The 21,922-nt window shown below is 39.6% G+C and overlaps 1 protein-coding gene across 6 annotated transcripts in view; it reads right to left on the bottom strand.

Moving 5' to 3' along the window:
• The window catches only part of LOC115222169 (microtubule-associated protein futsch), a 96,247-nt gene that overhangs the window by 44,996 nt on the left and 29,329 nt on the right, over positions 1-21,922 (bottom strand). For all 6 annotated transcript variants that reach the window (XM_036511436.1, XM_036511438.1, XM_036511439.1 and 3 more), the window contains exons 2-5: positions 7,407-7,498; positions 5,053-5,145; positions 2,914-3,042; positions 1,452-1,534 (exon numbers count right to left, since the gene is read on the bottom strand). In XM_036511436.1, the coding sequence (XP_036367329.1) occupies positions 1,452-1,534; positions 2,914-3,042; positions 5,053-5,145; positions 7,407-7,498 (397 nt within the window). The remainder of the gene's footprint in view (positions 1-1,451; positions 1,535-2,913; positions 3,043-5,052; positions 5,146-7,406; positions 7,499-21,922) is intronic.

Below are 21,922 nucleotides of genomic sequence, written 5' to 3'. Positions count from 1 at the left end.
TTTTGTGAATTTTCTATCCAAAACCCAATCAAAATGCCTGAAACTTGATACGCCAATTGAATGCCAGCTAGCTGTATGTGATTGGTCGGAGATTTGGACAGTACTTGCGTGTATGTGCACATGAACGCAGCTGTATATGCATGCACCAGCACTAATTATGAAGATAAGCATGATGTGCATGTGCGTACATATGTGTATGTGTGTGAATGTGTACATGCATGCAAGTCTATATACATGTATGTGTGTGTATGTATGCTTGCATACATATATGTAGATGTCTTCTTCAATCTCTCTCCCTCTGTCCACTAGAATCTTCAGTAGTGAGCTGCCTTAATGGCTCTGATGGATCACCAAGGACTGGTAGAGTAATTTTCTCATTGAGATAGTGACATTGTTGTCTCTTGCTCCCATTTCTTAGCCAAGCGCTTGTCAGAAATTTTGGACACAATACCAATTGAAACTATTTTTCCCAGAAGTATAGTTGAGTCCTGTCTAGGACCATAGCCGAGGCATAGATTGATACAGGACACCAAGCGGCTTTACAGTGAGTTATGCAACAGCACATGAACACAACACAAGCCTAAGATATGTTTTAAGGATTATGTTTGTTCTTTTCCAACTGCTTTCAATATCTCAAAAGAAAACTAGAAATTTATGGGTTGTAACAGAGCAGGTTAGAGAGAGACCAATAACTTTGGACTTAGTTTAATTTTAGGATCATAAGTTACAATATCATCATCATCATTTAGCGTCTGCTTTCCATGCTAGCATGGGTTGTACGGTTCAACTGGGGTCTGGGAAGCCAGAAGGCTGCACCAGGCCCAGTCTGATCTGGCAGTGTTTCTACGGCTGGATGCCCTTCCTAACGCCAACCACTCTGTGAGTGTAGTGGGTGCTTTTTACGTGCCAGACGGGGCTGGCAAACGGCCACGGTCGAATGGTGCTTTTTACATGCCACCGGCACGGGGGCCAGGCGAGGCTGGCGATGGCCACGATCGGATGGTGCTTTTTACGTGCCGAGCTACCAGAAAGAGAAAAGTAATTGAGGAAAATCCACTTCACTATAACTCTGCCTTCACTTGTTTTGGTATGTCACTTCATTTGTTTTTCACAATCCAGTCTTTTCGGTCATGCAGGGAGACTAAACTCATAGTCTCACATTGATAAATGTACGCATACAGAGTTTCTCATAGTGAGGAATAAAATACTTCAATTTGTGTGGTTAGGGAGCTTGCTTCCTAGCTACATGGTTTCGGCTTCACACCCACTGCGTGGCACTTTGGGCAGGTGTCTTCTGCTATAGCCCCGAGCCGACCGAAGCTTTGTGATTGAATTCGGAAGCCGGAAGTTACTGCCGTGTGTGTATGTGTGCGTGTAGGTGCTTGTGCCTCTCCGAAAGAGAGAGAGAGAGGGAATTATAAATGATTAAAAATAGGAAATTGGGTCCTTACTTGCATATGACTCTCCAGACTTCATCCTCTTCTTTTATGGTTGGGTGATCTTCGCGATAAATACGCAGATTTAAATCTTTGTCCTGGGTAGCAGAAAGAGAAAGATGTATACAGCAAATGAAAAACAATAAAGTGGTTGGCATTAGGACAGGCATCCAACCGTAGAAACCATACTACAACAGACAATTGGAGCCTGTCCACTCCATGTCAAACCACTCAACACATACCAGCATGAAAAACAGATATTCAATGACTAATTATAATTTCTAACATAGACAATAAATTAGCAGGAAGATGGTGATGAACACCATCAATCAATCACAAATATGGCTGGTACACATTTTATCAACTTCTCCCACCGTCCACTCAAATGGATGATAAGCAAAGATGACACTAGTGGAATCTGAAGTCAGAACAAAAAAAATGCAACCAAATATGGTAAGGTTAAAGCATTTTGTCTGCTGCTCCACTGGTTCTGTTAATCCATCAATGAAACTAGAAATAATAAAGGGTTATCAAAAGAAAGGAAATCAGAGTTAAGCTCTGGACCAATGGAACTTAAGGTTCTATGTTCATGAAAGGATTAACCAACATCATCGTCATCACCATTTAACGTCCGTTTTCCATGCTAGCATGGGTTGGACGGTTTTGACTGAGGGCTGGCAACACCAGGCTCCAGTCTTGATCTGGCAGAGTTTCTACAGCTGGATGCCCTTCTTAACGCCAACCACTCCGAGAGTGTAGTGGGTGCTTTTTATGTGCCACCTGCACGGGGGCCAGTCAGGCGGTACTGGCAATGACCTCACTCAAATCTTTTTACACGTGCCACCAACACAGGTGCCAGTGAAGCAACATTGGTAACAATCACGCTTGAATGGTGCCCATTTACATATGCAGTAAAAACAAGATTGTGGTTAAATATAGATCCTTGGTTGTGGCAGAGTGACTTGTGTGCCTCAATGACCCTGGGAGCCGTGACACGGGAGCACAAGTTCCTGGCAAGGCCTCCCATGCTAGGCAGGTCAAACGATACAAGCCAGGCTAATGTGGACCACCTCTTCCCAGAAGCAAAAATGGGTTTGTGTAGAGCCAACACCTCTTTCTAGAAAAGGCAAAGTTACAGAACCCTTGATGACAATTCAAAACCAACAAGGCCTAGGAGAGGAAGGCCTTCCCTCAGGGAGCATAAAAGACATCACATTGATAACAATGGAGAAAAGTTATCAATTGCCTATGCTCCATAGGGAGCAAAAGGATTGAGTAAGTATGTAGGGATCCTTTAGACTTGTCAATATGGATCTATTGTTTTCAGTTTTGCACAGTCAATGATTAAAGCGATGCCTGCACTTATAATTTACATTACAGAGAAATGATCACAAATTGAAGGTGGTGTGGAGGGATAAACAAAGAACAAAAGTAGTGACTGAAAAAACAGAAAATGAGTCAAGTACATTTTACTTACAATTAAATACCAATAGGAGCCTCCATTTATATCTCGACCAAGAGGTTGGCAGCGGAGCTGATTAGGTTCATAATCACTGATCTTTTCACGAAACTTCAAGTTCAAATCAAACTGAGTTTCTAGCAGATTCTGTCAATTGTTAAATATAGAAATATGTATATATATATAATGTGTATGTGTATATATAGATATATACATATATATATATATAAAGAGGTAAATAAAAAATCATTATTCATAAAACTTTATGCAAAACTGATGAAAAATATACCGCTGATCATATCTATTGTTCATTTAAGTCTTTTGTGATCATATCAGGTTGAATAAAAAGTAAGCAACATTTTGAACCGTGAAGAACTTGTACCAAATTTTTGCAGAGTTTTGAATTTAAAAAAATTTTTTTTTTTTGCAATTGTCTGATAATATGGACATAGATGTACCCAAATGCATCAATAAATTAACATTGATATTTTTTTCGCCATTGTTACAATCATCTGAAATAGAACTGTCAAAGCACGATATTCGAGCAATTTTGCTATTCAACTTCATAAAAGGATGTAAAGCAGCTGAAATTGCTTGCAATATCAATGAAATGTTTGGTGAGGAAATGACCAGCAAGTGGTCATCTCGAAAAGGGTTTAAATGATTTCACAGTGGAGGCCTGAGCCTTGAAAATCGTGAGTGTAGTGGACGCTCATCTGTCATCAAGAAACAACTTGAGAACTGGCAAAAGTTAGCCAGAAAACTGCCTGCAACCATTTGCATGCAATCGGAAAATCTATTGTTTGAAATGTAGAAGAGACTTTTAAATAAAATCATGATGGAAAGTCTTAAGATACAAACACTTTAAACTAGAAAATACCCAGTTTCGCATCAAAAAAGGTTAAAATTACATTTCATATTTTTGTCTTGTGCACAAAAAATTCTGTAATTAGTAAGATGGTCGTTTTTTTTTTTTGGATTATTAATCCTATTTTTAAAATATATAAAAAAAACTTAAATGTAGATATAAATATCTTTTTTCCCCATCTCTTAAGAATGGAAATAAATAACTTTAACCTTTTCACACTTAAACCAGTCATAGCCTAAATATTCTACCTGTTTTATGTTCAAATTGGCCAGATCCAGCCTCTCACACCTACCCTACATTGTCATTTTAAAAATAAACATAAACAATCACGTCATAGAAACCTCAAAGCTATGAAATAATGCATGATTAATTCATGAATAAATAAGCATTACATTTAACAGAGAAATCTGAATGCTAAAGGATTAAAACATTATCTTATTAGGAACTTATCTGAAACATTTAGTATATTGGCGTTCTTGGTCTCAAGCATTTGTCTTATGAAGAAAGGCTGAAGACGCTCGACCTTTATTCTCTAGAAAAACGACGCCGTGGTGATCTCATTCTTGCTCACAACATCATAAGCGGAAAGTGTAACCTCTCGAAAGAGCTGTTCTTCACTCTTGCTCCAGAGCGTCGGCTGCGGGGTCACTCCGAAAAGCTCTATCTGCGACAATTTCATCTCAATCGAAGGAGAGGGGCTTTCTCCGTCCGGGTTGCAGATCCGTGGAATAAGCTGCCAGACGAGATAGTGAAGATGCCGACGACCGTTCAGTTCAAAGTCTCTCTTGGCCAGAAATGGCCTGAACTCATTGCATGAACACCCTCCCTGTACATAACTCCACGTCCCCCTACATGGCCGTGCTTTTTGCTTTTTGAGCCAAAAAATTAACTTAACTTAACTAAGTTCCAGAGGATATTTTTTTTATTTATTGTATTTGTTTAGTGTAGAGAAAGTCGTCTGGCCCCATGGTTTCCGCAGGCCTTCTGAGACAAGTGCGTCTGGTGTTGTGAGCATTCTGATATAAAATTTTTTAAGCTGATGATACAGAAAACATCTTGAGCAAAGCAGGAATGCGAGGGGGCACAGATTCTAGGAAAAAAGGATCAGGAATATTGGTTAGTGGGGGACCAAGAGTGTTCAACACAACAGAGGTGATGAGAGGAGAAGAGAAAAAGACAGAAGTACCTGAGTAGAGACTGCTTGAAGCCTACCAGTTTGGAGGAGCAGTGGTCATTATAGTAGAGATGGTGCATATGTAATGTTCTAAAATGGGAGTCAAAAAACATACCTTTAAGATTTTTAATTTGGTGCTGACTTTGACATTTTCATAACCATTTTGTTCAATTTCCCATGCATCAGCATTATCAAAGTAATGGCAAAACTGTAACAAATAAAAAATTTTTTTTTAATAATGATTAAAAATATAAATACTACATGATACATAAGTGATTTTGAACATTGTTACAAGACTGTGAAAGTGTATAAGAATGGCTAAAATTGATTGCTTAGCAGCAGATCTGAGCTCAAATCCTGCCAGGTTACCCATCGAAGGATCTAAACTGTGAACAGAAAGGGCTGGGAGAAATACCATAAGGTATATTGTCCAATTCTGCCAATCTACCACTTGAATTGTAATAACTAGCAAAAAAACCACCTGAAGGGCAGTATTTCTGATGATGATACTCTCTCTTTCTCTTTTACCGCCTTTAGTCGAGCAAATCGACCCCAGGACTTATTTTTTGGAAGCCTAGTACTTATTCTATCAGGCTCTTTTGCCGAACCGCTAAGTTACGGGGACGTAAACACACCAGCATTGGTTGGCAAGCGATGTTGGGGGGACAAACACACACATATATATATACATATATACGACAGGCTTCTTTCAGTTTCCGTCTACCAAATCCACTCACAAGGCTTTGGTCGGCCCGAGGCTATAGCAGAAGACACTTTCCCAAAGTGCCATGCAGACTGCCCTGCCCCTAGAAACACTAAAGTATCTTCTCTTCTCTATGCTATCTTTGCTCTTTCAAAGCAAACACGACGGAGTGAGTGACCAGAAGAAAATAATGAGCAACAGAGTGAGAGAGATGAAAGAATGAATGTGGTGGGTAGAAAACAAAATAAAAAGAAAGAAAGAAAGTAATAGCACAAAACTGGACTGCGTTTCATTTAGGTCCCGGATGGGGAAGCACCTGCTAGCACATTTTATTGTGTCTGCAGGACGATATGCTCGTATGTGCAAAATTTAATAAATTTTTCAATAATAAAATTTATACAATATTCGTATGCCTATTTGCAACATAGGTTGCGTTTCCACAATGGCTTAAAACAGTTAGACTCAAACAGAAATCATCCAGTAATTGCCATTTGATTGGAAATATTGTTTTCACTATAAAACACATATTGCTAGGTTTGTACCACCCCACTTGAGAACCAACTACACTCTTACTCATTTACTCTTTTACTTGTTTCAGTCATTTGACTGCGGCCATGCTGGAGCACCACATTTAGTCGAGCAATTCGACCCCGGGGCTTATTCTTTGTAAGCCCAGTACTTATTCTATCGGTCTCTTTTGCCGAACCGCTAAGTAACGGGGACGTAAACACACCAGCATCGGTTGTCAAGCAATGCTAGGGGGACAAACACAGACACACAAACACACACACACACATATATATATACATATATACGACAGGCTTCTTTCAGTTTCCGTCTACCAAATCCACTCAGAAGGCAATGGTCGACCCGGGGCTATAGCAGAAGACACTTGCCCAAGATGCCACGCAGTGGGACTGTACCCGGAACCATGTGGTTGGTTAGCAAGCTACTTACCACACAGCCACTCCTGCGCCTAGCTGAAAAATATAGAATACCACATAGGTAATATAAACATCCTAAATTCAGTGGCGTGGAGGCACATGGCCTAGTGGTTAAAGCAGCGGACTCGCGGTCGAGGGATCGCAGGTTCAAATCTCAGACCAGGCGATGTGTGTGTTTATGAGCGAAACATCTAAGCTCCACGCGGCTGTGGCAGAAGGTAATGGTGAACTTCTGCTAACTCTTTCACCACAACTTTCTCTCACTCTTTCCTCCTGCATCAGATAAATTCGTTTTTTTTTCCTTGTTGGCACTTCATTGTCATAGTGCCAAGTAGGAAGAAAACGAATTTATCTGACAAGTCAATTATACAAGCAGAAAAGATAACTCTTTTACTTGTTTCAGTCATTTGACTGTGGCCATGCTGGAGCACCGCCTTTAGTCGAGCAAATCGACCCCAGGACTCATTCTTTGTAAGCCTAGTACTTATTCTATCGGTCTCTTTTGTCGAACCGTTAAGTTACAGGAATGTAAACACACCAGCATTGGTTGTCAAGCGATGTTGGGGGACAAACACAGACACACAAACATACACACACATACATATATACGACAGGCTTCTTTCAGTTTCCGTCTACCAAATCCACTCACAAGGCTTTGGTCGGCCCGAGGCTACAGTAGAAGACACTTGCCCACCAAGGTGCCACGTAGCGGGACTGAACCCGGAACCATGTGGTTGGTAAGCAAGCTACTTACCACACAGCCACTCCAACGCCTGCTCTCAATTTTCTATAATTACTCAAAATATAAAATTAAGCACATACCTTTACTATGCTGCGTTGCCATTTTTCTGTGTTTACCTTCTTACCAATACGTCGGAGTAAGTGAACATGCAGATCAATGAGAAGGTCAGAAGCTATTTCAAACAGAAGAAAGAAAGAAAAAAAGAAAGAATTAAGACACTGGGAAAGAATAAATGGATCTTTTCGGTTTGAACAGCAGTTTTTAACATAATTTCTAGGTAACTAAAAAATTTTAAACTTCGTATACTGGTAGAATGTGTTTATAAAACATCTTTTTCTCTTGGCTTTATTGAGAAAATTCTATAGTTTGTAAGATATTTGTTGTTGTTTTTTCTTCAATTTCAACCAATCAGTGACGTCCATTGAGGTAAAAAAAACATTCTGTGCCGTATGAATATGTCCCTCGTTTAAGAAACAGATTGGGTTTATTTACATTTGTGAAGAAAAAAAGATACCCTTCCCCCCACCCCTAACCCTAAAACAGATTGAAATGCAATAGATCGATACTAGGGTCATAATTATGGGTGACAATTTCATATGACACCGCTAGAAGAAAATGCCGTTCAAACCGAAAAGATCCGAGTAAATTCTAAGATGAATACTATGAGAAAATGTATTTTAAAGAACGTTTACACAATCATTATTAACACATCAAAACTGGAAATAGAGAGGGGGAGGTACATTTAAAACATGGGAAGTTACTCCTCTAAACAAATAACCAAGGGCTTATTAATTGCAACAGTTATTGTTCCTTAATTAATCTGTATCTGTGTTGACAAAGTTCATTAAACAAACATGTGGTTTTACTGTGTTTGATAGCATATAAGATGCAATTTTTTTTTATTTTTATGAAAAAAAAAAAAGTCTCAAAAAATATCATTACGGGTCCCATAATGAACTAAAAACCTTTTGGTGTATTTAATACACCCGTGCATCTTTTATGCTCTTTACTCTCATTTTACTCTTTTTACTTGTTTCAGTCATTTGACTGCGGCCATGCTGGAGCACCGCCTTTAGTCGAGCAAATCGACCCCAAGACTTATTCTTTGGAAGCCTAGTACTTATTCTATCGGTCTCTTTTGCCGAACCGCTAAGATACAAGGGCCAAGAACAAGAAGGGGATCAGTCATAAAATATGCTTCAATAAGTCTCACCCAACCCATGCCCACACAGAAAAAAAAACAGACGTAAAAGCAATGAGGAGACTATCATCATCATCCACACCATTTAATATCCACTTTTCTATCCTTGCACGGGTCGGACAGAATTTATATGGCTGAATGCCTTTCCTGTCACCAACCCTCACTTATTTCCAAGCAAGGTAATATTTCCCAGAGCCAGACATGTTCTTTTTGTTGCTTTCTTCATGGAAGACTGGAAATGATACATCGTTTGTATGATAGTAATGCATGTTTACAAACATCACATAGTCCTTTCTGCTATAGGCATGAGGCCTAAAATTGAGGGGAGGGGAATAGTCGATTAGATCGATCTCAGTACTCAACTGATACATAATTTATCGACCCTGAAAGGATGAAAAGTAAAGTTGACCTCGGTGGAATTTGAACTCAGAATGTGACGACAGGCAAAATACATATTTCTCTACTACCCACAAGGGGCTAAACACAGAGAGGACAAACAAGGACAGACAAACGGATTAAGTCGATTATATCGACCCCAGTGTGTAACTGGTACTTATTTAATCGACCCCAAAAGGATGGAAGGCAAAGTCGACCTTGGCGAAATTTGAACTCAGAATGTAACGGCAGGTGAAATACCGCCAAGCATTTCATCCAACGTGCTAACAATTCTGCCAGCTTGCCGCCGTACAAACCAGGACTGTGTAATCAAAGCAAAAAACTTCAACTCTGACCCCTCTACTATTGGCACCTCTGACTGACTGACTCCTCTTTATGTAATTAAATTAGTATGGTCTACATATCTCAAAGCATATATATATACACTTGTACTCTGAGTAGAGCTATATGTTATAACTGGTTTATATTAATAATAAAAATATTCTGAGTCAGAGTCGATATAATTTTACCGACTCCAACTCCAGCTACCCCTTAATAGTTTCTGACTCCAAAGCCCTGGTACAAACATCACATAATGTCAGAACAAAGGCATGTGCACACACACACACACACACACACACGATGAGGCCCTTTCAAGTTTCTGTCAACAAAATCCACACACAAGACTTTGGTCAATCTGGGGGTTACAGTAGCAGACATTTGCCCAAGGTGTGCAAAACAGCAGGAAACCATGCCAACTCCTTACGTTGCGAGTTCAAATTCCGCCGAGGTCAACTTTGCCTTTCATCCTTTCAGGGTCGATAAATTAAATACCAGTAACGCACTGGGGTCGATGTAATCAATTTAATCATCCCTCTGTCTGTCCTTGTTTGTCCCCTCAATGTTTAGCCCCTTGTGGGCAATAAAGAAATATATATATAAAGATCAATAAAGCTAAGATCTGCTGTACCAGAGAAACGAGACAAAGGAAGTAAAACATCAACATTATAAGCACCGCAGTGAGGCTGTTTGTTTAACCTTGTCTTAAATTAGTGGTTTCAACTAACTTAGTATCATTTGATTAGTGCTAACCACCTTAGCAGTAATTCATTATACTGTTGTCTTGTGACAATACAGAACAAGGAGGAGGGCTTGAAAGCACCCATATATATAATTTTATGTGTTCTGTGTGCCTGTTGATGTACTACTACTAGAAGAGAATATAATTTTGTAGATGCTACTCTATTTCTTTACTACCCACAAGGGGCTAAACACAGAGAGGACAAACAAGGACAGACAGACGGATTAAGTCGATTACATCGACCCCAGTGCATAACTGGTACTTAATTTATCAACCCCGAAAGGATGAAAGGCAAAGTCGACCTTGGTGGAATTTGAACTCAGAAATGTAACGGCAGACGAAATACCGCTAAACATTTCGCCCAGCGTGCTAACGTTTCTGCCAGCTTGCCGCCTTGTAGATGCTAACCACCATAGGAAAGGCACAGGAGTGGCTGTGTGGTAAGTAGCTTGCTTGCCAACCACATAGTTCCGGGTTCAGTCCCACTGCGTGGCACCTTGGGCAAGTGTCCCCTACTATAGCCTCGGACCGACCAAAGCCTTGTGAGTGGATTTGGTAAACGGAAACTGAAAGAAGCCCGTTGTATATATGTATATATATGTGTGTGTGTGTGTTTGTTCCCCCCAACATCACTTGACAACCGGTGCTGGTGTGTTTACGTCCCCATACATTAGCGGTTTGGCAAAAGAGACCGATAGAATAAGTACTAGGCTTACAAAGTCCTGGGGTCGATTTGCTCGACTAAAGGCGGTGCTCCAGCATGGCCACAGTCAAATGACTGAAACAAGCAAAGAGAGTAAAGAGCTAATAAGCGAGAGGTAGAGAGATGAAGAAAGAGACTAGCGAGATAGATATTGCCATCCTTTATTATAAAATTAGACATGTGAATTTGTTTGCATGGATGCACATAAGCATGAGAGAGAGAAATAATAGAGAGTAAGAAGAAAACGGAAAGAGAACTGGCTAATGCGAGAAATAAAACAACTGCAACCACTGGGTTCTGGGTTCTGGGTTCAACCCCACTGTGTGGAACCTTGCGCAAGTGTCTTCTTCTTAGCCATGGTTGACCAAAACTATATGAGCTGATTTGGCAGATGGAAATTGAAAGAAGCCTGTCCTCTGTGTGTGTGTGTGTGTGTGTGTGAGGGAGAGAGTTGGTAATGTTAGCACGCCGAAATGCTTAGCGGTATTTCGTCTGCCACTACGTTCTGGAGTTGATATAATCGACTTTATCCGTTTGTCTGTCCTTGTTTAACCCCTTGTGGGTAGTAAAGAAATAGGTATTTCGTCTGCCGCTACGTTCTGAGTTCAAATTCCGCCGAGGTGGACTTTGCCTTTCACCCTTTCATGGTTGATTAAATAAATACCAGTTATGCACTGGGGTCGATATAATCGACTTAATCCGTTTGTCTGTCCTTGTTTGTCCTCTCTGTGTTCAGCCCCTTGTGGGTAGTAAAGAAATAGGTGTCTCCTTGTCTTGAGACTGTGGCTGTTGTAAACAACTGTCACCGTCGTACAGGCAGTGCCCTTTGCTTCCAGTTTTACATGAAAATACATCAGGCCAGCGGGGAGCATTACCTTACTTGGAAACAGGTGAGGGTCGGCAACGGGAAGGGCATCCAGCCATAGAAAATCTGCTTCAACACAACTCCCTCCAACCCATGCAAGCACGGAGAAGTGGATGTTAAAACGATGGTGATGATGAATTTGAACCGAATAACATTAACAAATAATTTAATGAAAACAAAAGGATGTGTGTTACCAGACTGAAGCCATCATCAGAAGACAGTAGTTGAGAGAGTGATCACCAAGAACTTAAAAGAGTAGAAGATGATGTGATATGTAACAGTTTATGACTGACCCAATTTTTTTCATCAATAAAAGAGACTGGATACCCCCGTGTCTTCTTGCTCCCCTTTTTTGATGTTATATCATTTATTGGAATTTTACACTAAAGTCATTACCACATACACACACACACACACATCGAGACAGGGAGAATAATATTTGTGCGCTGTGAATAGTGGCAGCACTCGCAAACACCACGCCCCCCACTCCATGACTTGAGGTAAATGAGGAAACTTAGTTACTGATGAAAATGAAAGATTTTTTACTCCTATAACAGAAGCCAATTAACATTCTTTCTATAAAAACAAACAATTTTTTACAACAGCCAGAAAAAGACAACTTGCAATGCAGCTCCACATAACATGGACTTTTGAAAATCAAGTGTGAAACCAGCAAAGAGTGTGTGTGTGTGTGTGTGTGTGTGTGTGTGTGTGTGTGTGTTTTTTTAAAATATAAATTAATCCTCATATATTCTATGTGCATTTTCAACCTCATTTCTTCTTGTTTGGATTAAGAATGGTTTCTATATATATATATATATATATATATATTTCTTTACTACCCACAAGGGGCTAAACACAGAGGGGACAAACAAGGACAGACAAACGGATTAAGTCGATTACATCGACCCCAGTAGGTAACTGGTACTTATTTAATCGACCCCGAAAGGATGAAAGGCAAAGTCGACCTCGGCGGAATTTGAACTCAGGACGTAACGGCAGACGAAATACGGCTACGCATTTCGCCCGACGTGCTAACGTTTCTGCCAGCTCGCCGCCTTATCTGCCAGCTCGCCGCCTTTCTGCCAGCTCGCCGCCTTTCTGCCAGCTCGCCGCCTTTCGCCGCCAGTCCACTTATGCATACCTTTCCTTCTTGGGACACAAAACTCTACTTGTGAAGACCTGTTGAGGCAAGTGAGAATCGAAATCTATCAACATCAATGGAAATTGCAGCTGTGATACCAGTGCCAGTGGCACGTAAAAAGCACCATCCGTTCGTGGCCGTTGCCAGCCTCGCCTGGCCCCCGTGCCGGTGGCACGTAAAAAGCACCATCCGATCGTGGCCGTTTGCCAGCCTGGTCTGGCACATAAAAAGCACCCACTACACTCATGGAGTGGTTGGCGTTAGGAAGGGCATCCAGCTGTAGAAACATTGCCAGATCAGACTGGGCCTGGTGCAGCCTTCTGGCTTCCCAGACCCCAGTTGAACCGTCCAACCCATGCCAGCATGGAAAGCAGATGCTAAACGATGATGATGATATATACTTTATTTAAAAGCAGTAGAAATATAACAAAAGTTGTTACTCAAGAGTCTCACGTTCCTGTTTATCATCGGAAACGCGAAACTCTGAGTAACAGCTTTTGTTATATTTCCGCTGCTTTCTAAAGATAAGGAAAAGTGCACATTTCACAAAGCTGGAGGTACTAGTACCCCAAGTACCACACCTTCCCATACAAGCCCCACATGTGGGTGGGAGAGGATTCAGAACTGTTAGATCAGACATAAAAGTCAATACTGAGCCTAAGTCATCTTTGATAATGAAGGAGGAACAAGAAAGAATAATATATAAACACATACCGGGGGGAGAGAGAGGAGAGAGATACTCAACCACAAATTAGAAGAAAAAACTGTTTGCAGTTCAGTTAAATGAGACACTAATGTAATAGTACCTTCTAGTTAGTGATTCACTATTGCCATAATTCAGTGGTTCTCAACAAGGCTCCATATAAGATTTTGGGGATCCATGCAACAAAATAGTAAATTGTCCACAATAGTATTTTAAAGGCCCCCTGAAAAAAATTTTGCTTTCGATGTCTGCAAGAAGCAGCTAGGTTTCTTTCTCTAGCGTTTAACATAGTTCAACATACACAAGTTAATATGTGGAAAAACAAAATAGTAATTTTGAAAGAAGTTTCTGTAAAACTAGTTTTTAAACATCAAATAATGGCTATGGGGTGTGGGGCAGGGCTCCAGAATAAAATAGTAATCAAAGGGATCCATGGGTAAAAAAATGGTTGAGAGCCCCTGCAATAATCCATCTACAATATTTTCCAACAAATATGAAGGACAGATTTCATGAAAACACAAGCCAATGGTAAACCTTACAGTCTAGCACCAAATATAAGCTTTGGACAACAAAAAACCTGGCTGATGACAGTCAAGGCTGATCTGGAACCCAACCTAGGCCCCCATATCTACGGCGTTTGCCGCTGGAATAAGGAGTGATTGGAGATCACGCGGTCGTTAGACTCAAATCGCCAGGCCTGGTTGGGCGTTTGTGAGAGATGCAGCATTGAGGATGAATGAAGCCAGCTCAACCCACCCCGGGTGAATGGTGTAAGAAGAAAAGAAGAAGAAATATAAGCTGCTTCTAACAAATACTATATAGCCCACAGTATTGTGTTGACAGAAATAGTAGAGTGGTAAATACCAGTCAACAACACACATCCTCTACAAATTTGTGGTTGTTTTGTGCCAAAAAAAACATAAGATAGTGGAATGGTAGAGAGAAAAAAAACAAATACCTTGTGGTATTTAGATATGCCCTTTCACATTAAAATCCCATTGAGGTTGACCTCACCTTCCATCCTTCTATCATCAGTGATAAAATAAGGACCAGTTAAGTGCTTAACCCTTTAGTGTTCAGATTATTCAACCAAACATAATGCTTATTGATTCCCATTGATTTGAATTAATCATGCATTATCTCATATCTTCAAGATCTCGATGGTGTAATTACCTAATGTAGAATAACATTGTAGGGTAGGTGTGAAAGCCTGGATCTGGTCAGTTTGAACATAAAACAGATTAAATATTTTGGCCGGATATGGCCGGTTTAAATACTAAAGGGTTAAGTCAATGTTATCAACTTCTAACTTATGCTTGAGTTTCCCTCTCTCTCTCATTCACTTTCACTCCCTCTTTCTTGTTTTCTCTCTTTCCCAAAAAATATTTCACATTGCTTATGGAAATTAACAGTACTTACAAATATGAATTTTAGGGTGACATTTTTTACCCCTGTCCAGTTGACAGTAACCCAAAATTTACCCCTTTAACCCTTTCATTACTAACCCGGCTGAAACCGGCTCTGGCTCTGAGTACAAATGTCTTGTTTCCATAAGTTTTGAATTGAAATCTTCCACCAAACCTTAGTCACAATTTATGTTCCTAACACTAGCTGAATGAAAGCTAAGTTATTTTACTAAATTCTTTGTTATATTTAAAGTAATTGAAAGAAACACAGAGCATCTCAAAATAAATACAGTAACGAAAGGGTTAATAAAGATGTCCTTACTGTGTGTTACAAGAAGCATTGTGCTCTTAAAAATCTTTTGTAACGTGGAATTCCATAACACAAAATGTATTTTCTCATTGACCTCCACACCAAAGGTCGCCAACAAAAAATAAGATTTTCAGAACCACATTTCTATAATGTGTGGGAATGTCTACATGAAACTCCAACTACTAGGACATCATCAACCTTAAAATTTACAGAAACCAGCTTCCTCAATCTCCATATTATGTCAAACAGATCTCTTCTCAGTGAAGTGATTAAAAGCCAATCACAAACCACTGCAGTTCACTTATTCCTTTTCTGTCTCCCTCTTTCCCTCTTCTTTCTCCCCCTCTCTTTCATGTTATCTATTTCTTTACTACCCACAAGGGGCTAAACACAGAGAAGACAAACAAGGACAGACAAATGGATTAAGTCGATTATATCGATCCCAGTGCGAAACTGGTACTTTATTTATCGACCCCGAAAGGATGAAAGGCAAAGTTGACCTCGGCGGAATTTGAACTCAGAACGTAATGGCAGACGAAATACGGCTACGCATTTCGCCCAGCATGCTAACGTTTCTGCCAGCTCGCCGCCTCTCTTTCATGTTATCTGCCTCGTTCTGATGACTAGTGAAACATGCATGCTTGAGTTTCAATCCAATCTAATTTATTAATCTCGAGATAAATTGATAGCACAAGATGGATTATCCAAATGAAAAACAACCAAATAAAACAGAACAGGAAAGATTGGAACGTATCTTTTAAAAATTACTGAAAGAGAAATACTGTTCTTAGCAAAATATAAGCATTCGAAAATATGAAACATACACACTATTGTATAAAATATACTAATTCCGACTCAACAATATATGTTGGATAATTCACTACATTTTTCTTAATGTATAACATGGTCCAACCCATGCTAGCATGGAGAACAGACGTTAAACAATGATGAAGCTTATACAACCAGCCAAAGATATTGGATTGAAGGCGGCGAGCTGGCAGAAACGTTAGCACGCCGGGCGAAATGCTTAGCAGTATTTTGTCTGCCGCTACGTTCTGAGTTAAAATTCCACCGAGGTGGACTTTGCCTTTCATCCTTTTGGGGTCGATTAAATAAGTACCAGTTACGCACTGGGGTCGATATAATCAACTTAATCCGTTTGTCTGTCCTTATTTGTCCCTTCTGTGTTTAGCCCCTTGTTTGACAATAAAGAAATAAGAAACGTTAGCACGCCGAGCGAAATGCTTAGCGGTATTTTGTCTGCCGCTACGTTCTGAGTTCAAATTCCACCGAGGTCGACTTTGCCTTTCATCCTTTCGGGGTCGATTAAATAAGTACCAGTTACACACTGGGGTCGATATAATCGACTTAATCCATTTGTCTGTCCTTGTTTGTCCCCTCTATGTTTAGCCCCTTGTGGGTAGTAAAGAAATAGGTATTTCGTCTGCCGCTACGTTCTGAGTTCAAATTCCGCTGAGGTCGACTTTGCCTTTCATCCTTTCGGGGTCAATTAAATAAGTACCAGTTACGCACTGGGGTCGATATAATCGACTTAATCCATTTGTCTGTCCTTGTTTGTCCCCTCTGTGTTTAGCCCCTTGAGGGTAGTAAAGAAATAGGATTATAAAGAAAAAAGAGACAAACAACATCAGAAAAGAGAAATACCAACATAGAGTGACCAAGCGAAAAGGTGGCCTCTTTGCAGAGACTTGATATGTTAGAAATAGCAGACAAACTCCCTTAACCCTTTGACATTCAGATTTGACTGTCAAATATAATGCTTATTCATTTACATTGTTTTGAATTAATCTTGCCTTATCTCACAGCTTTGAGATTTCAATGATGTGACGATTTACGTTCAGAGGAACAAATGTTGAGTAGGTGTGAGAGGCTGGATCTAGCAGGTTTGAACATAAGACAGGTATAATATTTGGGCCAGATACAGTCGGTATAACCCTTTAGCATTCAGACATTCTGTCAAATGTAATGCTCTTTCATTCACATCGTTTTTAATTAATCATGTTAGTTAGTTAGTTAATTTTTTGGCTCAAAAAGCAAGGTCATGTAGGGGGACATGGAGTTATGTACAGGGTGGTGTTCATGTAAAGAGTTCTCCATCTTTCCTTTAATTTGAAAATACACTCTTCCCAGAACTGAGGTGGTTTCAGGGCAAAGAATTCATCAATACTCTGGAATATTATCAGAAATTCTTCGAAACGAATTATGAATTTATTAATCGGACAGGAGTACGATTATAATTTTATATAATTTTATATCTATCTATCTAACTATCTATCTATCTATCTATCCTCTCTCTCTTTATATATGTATGTATGTATGTTTATATCCTTAGTATTATCTCATAGCTTTGATATTTTGATATGATTGCTTTGTTTTTAGAATGGCATTGAAAGGTAGGTGTGATAGGCTGGATCTGGCTGGTTAGAACATAAAACACATGTGGGCCGGATAAAAACATGACAGTTTTTAATGCTAAAGGTTTAAACAAAACCAAAACAACTTGTAGATAATGTCGTCCTTACTTAAGCCATTCACTCCTTAAAAAGCACTGGCCATTGAAGACTTTTCTCCATTATCCTCAACTCTGGGCAATCAGGGCCACTGCTCCAGTATGAAGGCCTTTCTCTCCTAAACTTTTTCCTTTTTTTCTAGATAGGGGTGTTGGCCCTATGCAGACCTGTTTATACTGCTGGGAAGAGGTGGTCCATATAACTCTGTCCTCTATCCTTTGACCTATCCAGCTTAAGAGCCTCCACCAGGAGCTTGTGCTCTGCTGGCATAGCTCTCAGGGTCATTGAGGCCCACAAGACACACACAACAATGGACTGGATCTTGTAGCAGAAGATGAAAGTGGCCTGTCAAGACAAATGAGCCCCATGAGATGGAGTGGCTACTGCAATGAGTATTGCTGATCATTCTCCGCAGCATCACCATAATCGTCATTACTGCAGAGCATGCCTGAACACACCATCTGTTCCGAGATATGTGGCCCATCGCCCAACCCCTCCATCTTTCACTGCTTTAACCCCTACTACCAACACCTTTTTCTTTCCTTTTCTTTCTCTTCCTTTCTTATCTTTATTCTTTGTTGTTTCTTTTTATTTAAATCTTAAAATAAAATATAATGTTATTTAAAAAAAAAATCTTTGTTTCCTTTTTACTTGTTTGTCACGAGACTGCAGCCATGCTGGAGCACTGCCTTGAAGAGTTTAGTCAAATGACTCAACCCTAGGACTTATTAGTTTTTAAGCCTGGTACTTATTCTATCGGTCTTTTGCCAAAACGCTAAGTTACAGGGACGTAAACAAACCAACACCAATTGTAAAGTGGTGAAGGGGTGGGAGACAAACACAAACACACATGCACTTTTATATATATATATATATATATATATATATATATATATATACACATACATACATATATATATATATATATATATATATATATATATACATATATATATATATATACATATATATATATACACACACACACAGTGGGCTCCCACAATTTCTGTCCACCATATTCACTCACATGAGTGTGGTCAGCCTTAGGCTATAGTAACAGACACTGGCCCAAGGTACTGCATGGTGGAACTGACCTAACACAATAAGGTTGCAAAGCAAGCTTTTTAGCCACACAGCCATACGTGTACCTGAAGAATTTAGTAAAATAACTTTGTCCATATCATTATTAATCTGCTGTGTAAGGCGGCAAGCTGGCAGAATCGTTAGCATGCCAAGCAAAATGCTTAACATATTCCATCCTTCTTTACATTCTGAGTTCAAATTCTGCCAAGGTCAACTTTGCCTGTCATCCTTTCAGGGTTGATAAATTAAGTACCAGTGAAACACTGGTGTTGATGTAATTGATTAGTCCCCTCCCGCAAAATTTCAGGCCTTGTGCCGTTAATAGAAAGGAGTATTACTCTGTTGTTTATGGTGGCAAGCTGGCAGAATCATTATCATGCCAGGCAAAATACACAGCGGCATTTTATCCGTCTTTACATTCCAAGTTCAAATTCCACCAAGGTCAGCTTTGCCTTTCGTCCTTCTGGTGTCAATAAAATAAGTACCAGTTGAGCACTGGGGTCAATGTAATCAACTTTCCCCCTCCCTCCTAATTACTGGTCAACGTAATCAACTTACCTCTCACCCCAAACTGACGATCTTGCACCAAAATTTGAAATCATTATTAATTTGTTGTTTAAAACAGAAATTGAAATAAAATTTAGATGGAAAGTTTTAATTCAGATCCAATTAACCCTTTAGTATCTAAACTGGCCATATGCAGCCCAAATATTCTACTTGCTTTATTTTGCAAACTGGCTGGATCCAGCCAGTTGACTATAGCAGCATTTCTCAACCGCGGTTCCCCAGAACCCTAGGGTTCCACAAAAGGTTCCCAGGGGTTCTCCAAAAAAGTGAAATAAGTTAATGCTAATTTCATGAGAGTAATATTATTATACATGCACAACACATTATTGGTTACTGTAATATAGACATCATCCTATTTTAACCCATTATGTTATCAAAAAATATAACAACCATATGTATGTATGTATATACATATGTATGGATGGATGTATGCATGCATATGATATTTATCACATGAACTACAATGAAAAAAATATGAGAAAGAAATGGCATATAATTTTTTTGTGCAGGGGTTCCTTGAGACACATATTTTATTTTAAGGGTTACGCAAGGGTAAAAAGGCTGAGAAACACTGGCCTATAGGGTAAACTATGCCTTCTGAAATAGACTTCCATTCCTCCTAATATATTTATAAATATGTAATTTTATTTATATAACTTTTCTATCTTTCTTATGTAAAATTTCATATATAGAAACCATGAATTCAAATTATTCTGCTACAGGCGCAGACGTGTCTGTGTGGTAAGAAGCTTGCTTCCCGATTACCAACCGCATGGTTTTAGGTTCAGTCCCCCTGCATGGCACCTTGGGTAAGTGTGTTCTGCTAATCTCAGGTCAGGCAAAGCTTTGAGAGTGGATTTGGTAAACAGAAACTGAAAAAGCCTATTGTGTGTGTGTGTGTGTGTGTGTGTGTGTATTTCTCTATGTGTGTGTATCTTTGTGTCAGTGTTTGTGCCCCACCACTGCTCAACAACCAATGTTAGTGTGTTTATATCTCCGTAACCTAGCGGTTCAGCAAAGAGAGACAGATAGAATAAGTACCAGGCTTTAAAAATAAGTCCTAGGGTGAATTTGTTCAACTAAAACCAACCATTCAAGGCAGTACCCCAGCATGGCCACAGTCAAATGACTGAAACAATAAAAGATAAAAGATCATCATCATCATCATTATTTAGCGTCCGCTTTCCATGCTAGCATGGGTTGGACGGTTCAACTGGGGTCTGGGAAGCCAGAAGGCTGCACCAGGCCCAGTCTGATCTGGCAATGTTTCTATGGCTGGATGCCCTTCCTAACGCCAACCACCCTGTGAGTGTAGTGGGTGCTTTTTACGTGCCACCGGCACAGGGGCCAGACAGGGCTGGCAAACGGCCACGGTCGGATGGTGCTTTTTATGTTCCACTGGCACGAGGGCCAGGCAAGGCTGGCAACGGCATTTTCCTTAACCCTTTAGCATTCAGATTACTCTGCCAAATGCAATGTATATTTATTCGCTTTGTTTTGAATTAATCATGCATTATCCCATAGCTTCAAGATTTTGATGAGATAGTTTTTTTTTGTTTTTTTTTTAGCATGACATTGTAAGGTAGGTATGAGGGACCAGATCTGACCAGTTTGAGCATGAAACAGATAGAATATTTTGGCCAGCATAAATGCTAAAGGGTAATAAATTAAAACATATTGCTCGTTCTATCAATGATCATATTGATTTTGTTTCATTTCTTTTTCTCTCCCACAGGCTGACAAAGAAGTGTGATATCTAACAAATTGGTATAAACCATAGTGATCTCTCAAGAGCATAGCTCTCTTAAGGTCTTCTGAGAGTAGAAAAAACGCATGATAGAAATTCAGCTGTTAGACTGAAGAGGACAAGTTGCCACATAGAAGCTCTATTGATTCGTAACTTGATCGGAGGGAAATTAAATGGGCTGGTTTGGCAACATTCAATACAATATAACAAATGTATCGGACCAAGCTGACATAGAAAATTCAATCGTGTTCCATCAGTGGGGCCAATTTCTCTTATCTATCTCAAACTGGTGCTTTATCTAAAACTCGTTTACATCGAAAACTTTTGCAGTGAAATCGTTTACATTAACGGCTCTTTTTCTGAATACAACTGGGAATATAAGCAACATCTAATTTTGGGGAGACAACAAGAAATAATAAACCCTAACAATAAAAAGACAATTTAAACTTGAAAAAGAAACACGAATGCCTAATAATTCGTTTTTTTTTTGTCTTCTTTAAATCAATGGAATTTTAATTAAATTTTCCAAGACATAGCCACGCAATAAAAATTAGTAATTTGAAGTAAGATAAATAATGAGAAAGATAACAGAAAGAAAACTGCTTACAAAATAGTAATTAAGAAGGATAACGGGTCTACTGTGTGTTAAGCTTATTTGCATGTTAATATAATTAGAATTGACTAACAGGTGCACACATGGCTGTATGGTTAAGAAGTTCACTTTGCAACCATGTGGTTTGGGGTTCAGACCCACTGTTTGGGCACCTTCTACTATGGCCCCGGACTGATCAATGCCTTGTGAGTCGATGTGATAGAGGAAAACTGTGTGGAAGCCCAGTGTATATATGTTTAAATGTATGGATGTGTGTGTGTGTGTGTG

Source organism: Octopus sinensis, linkage group LG19 (assembly GCF_006345805.1).
Source record: "Octopus sinensis linkage group LG19, ASM634580v1, whole genome shotgun sequence".
Lineage (NCBI taxonomy): Eukaryota > Metazoa > Mollusca > Cephalopoda > Octopoda > Octopodidae > Octopus > Octopus sinensis.
This window is presented reverse-complemented; position numbering and strand designations above follow the sequence as displayed.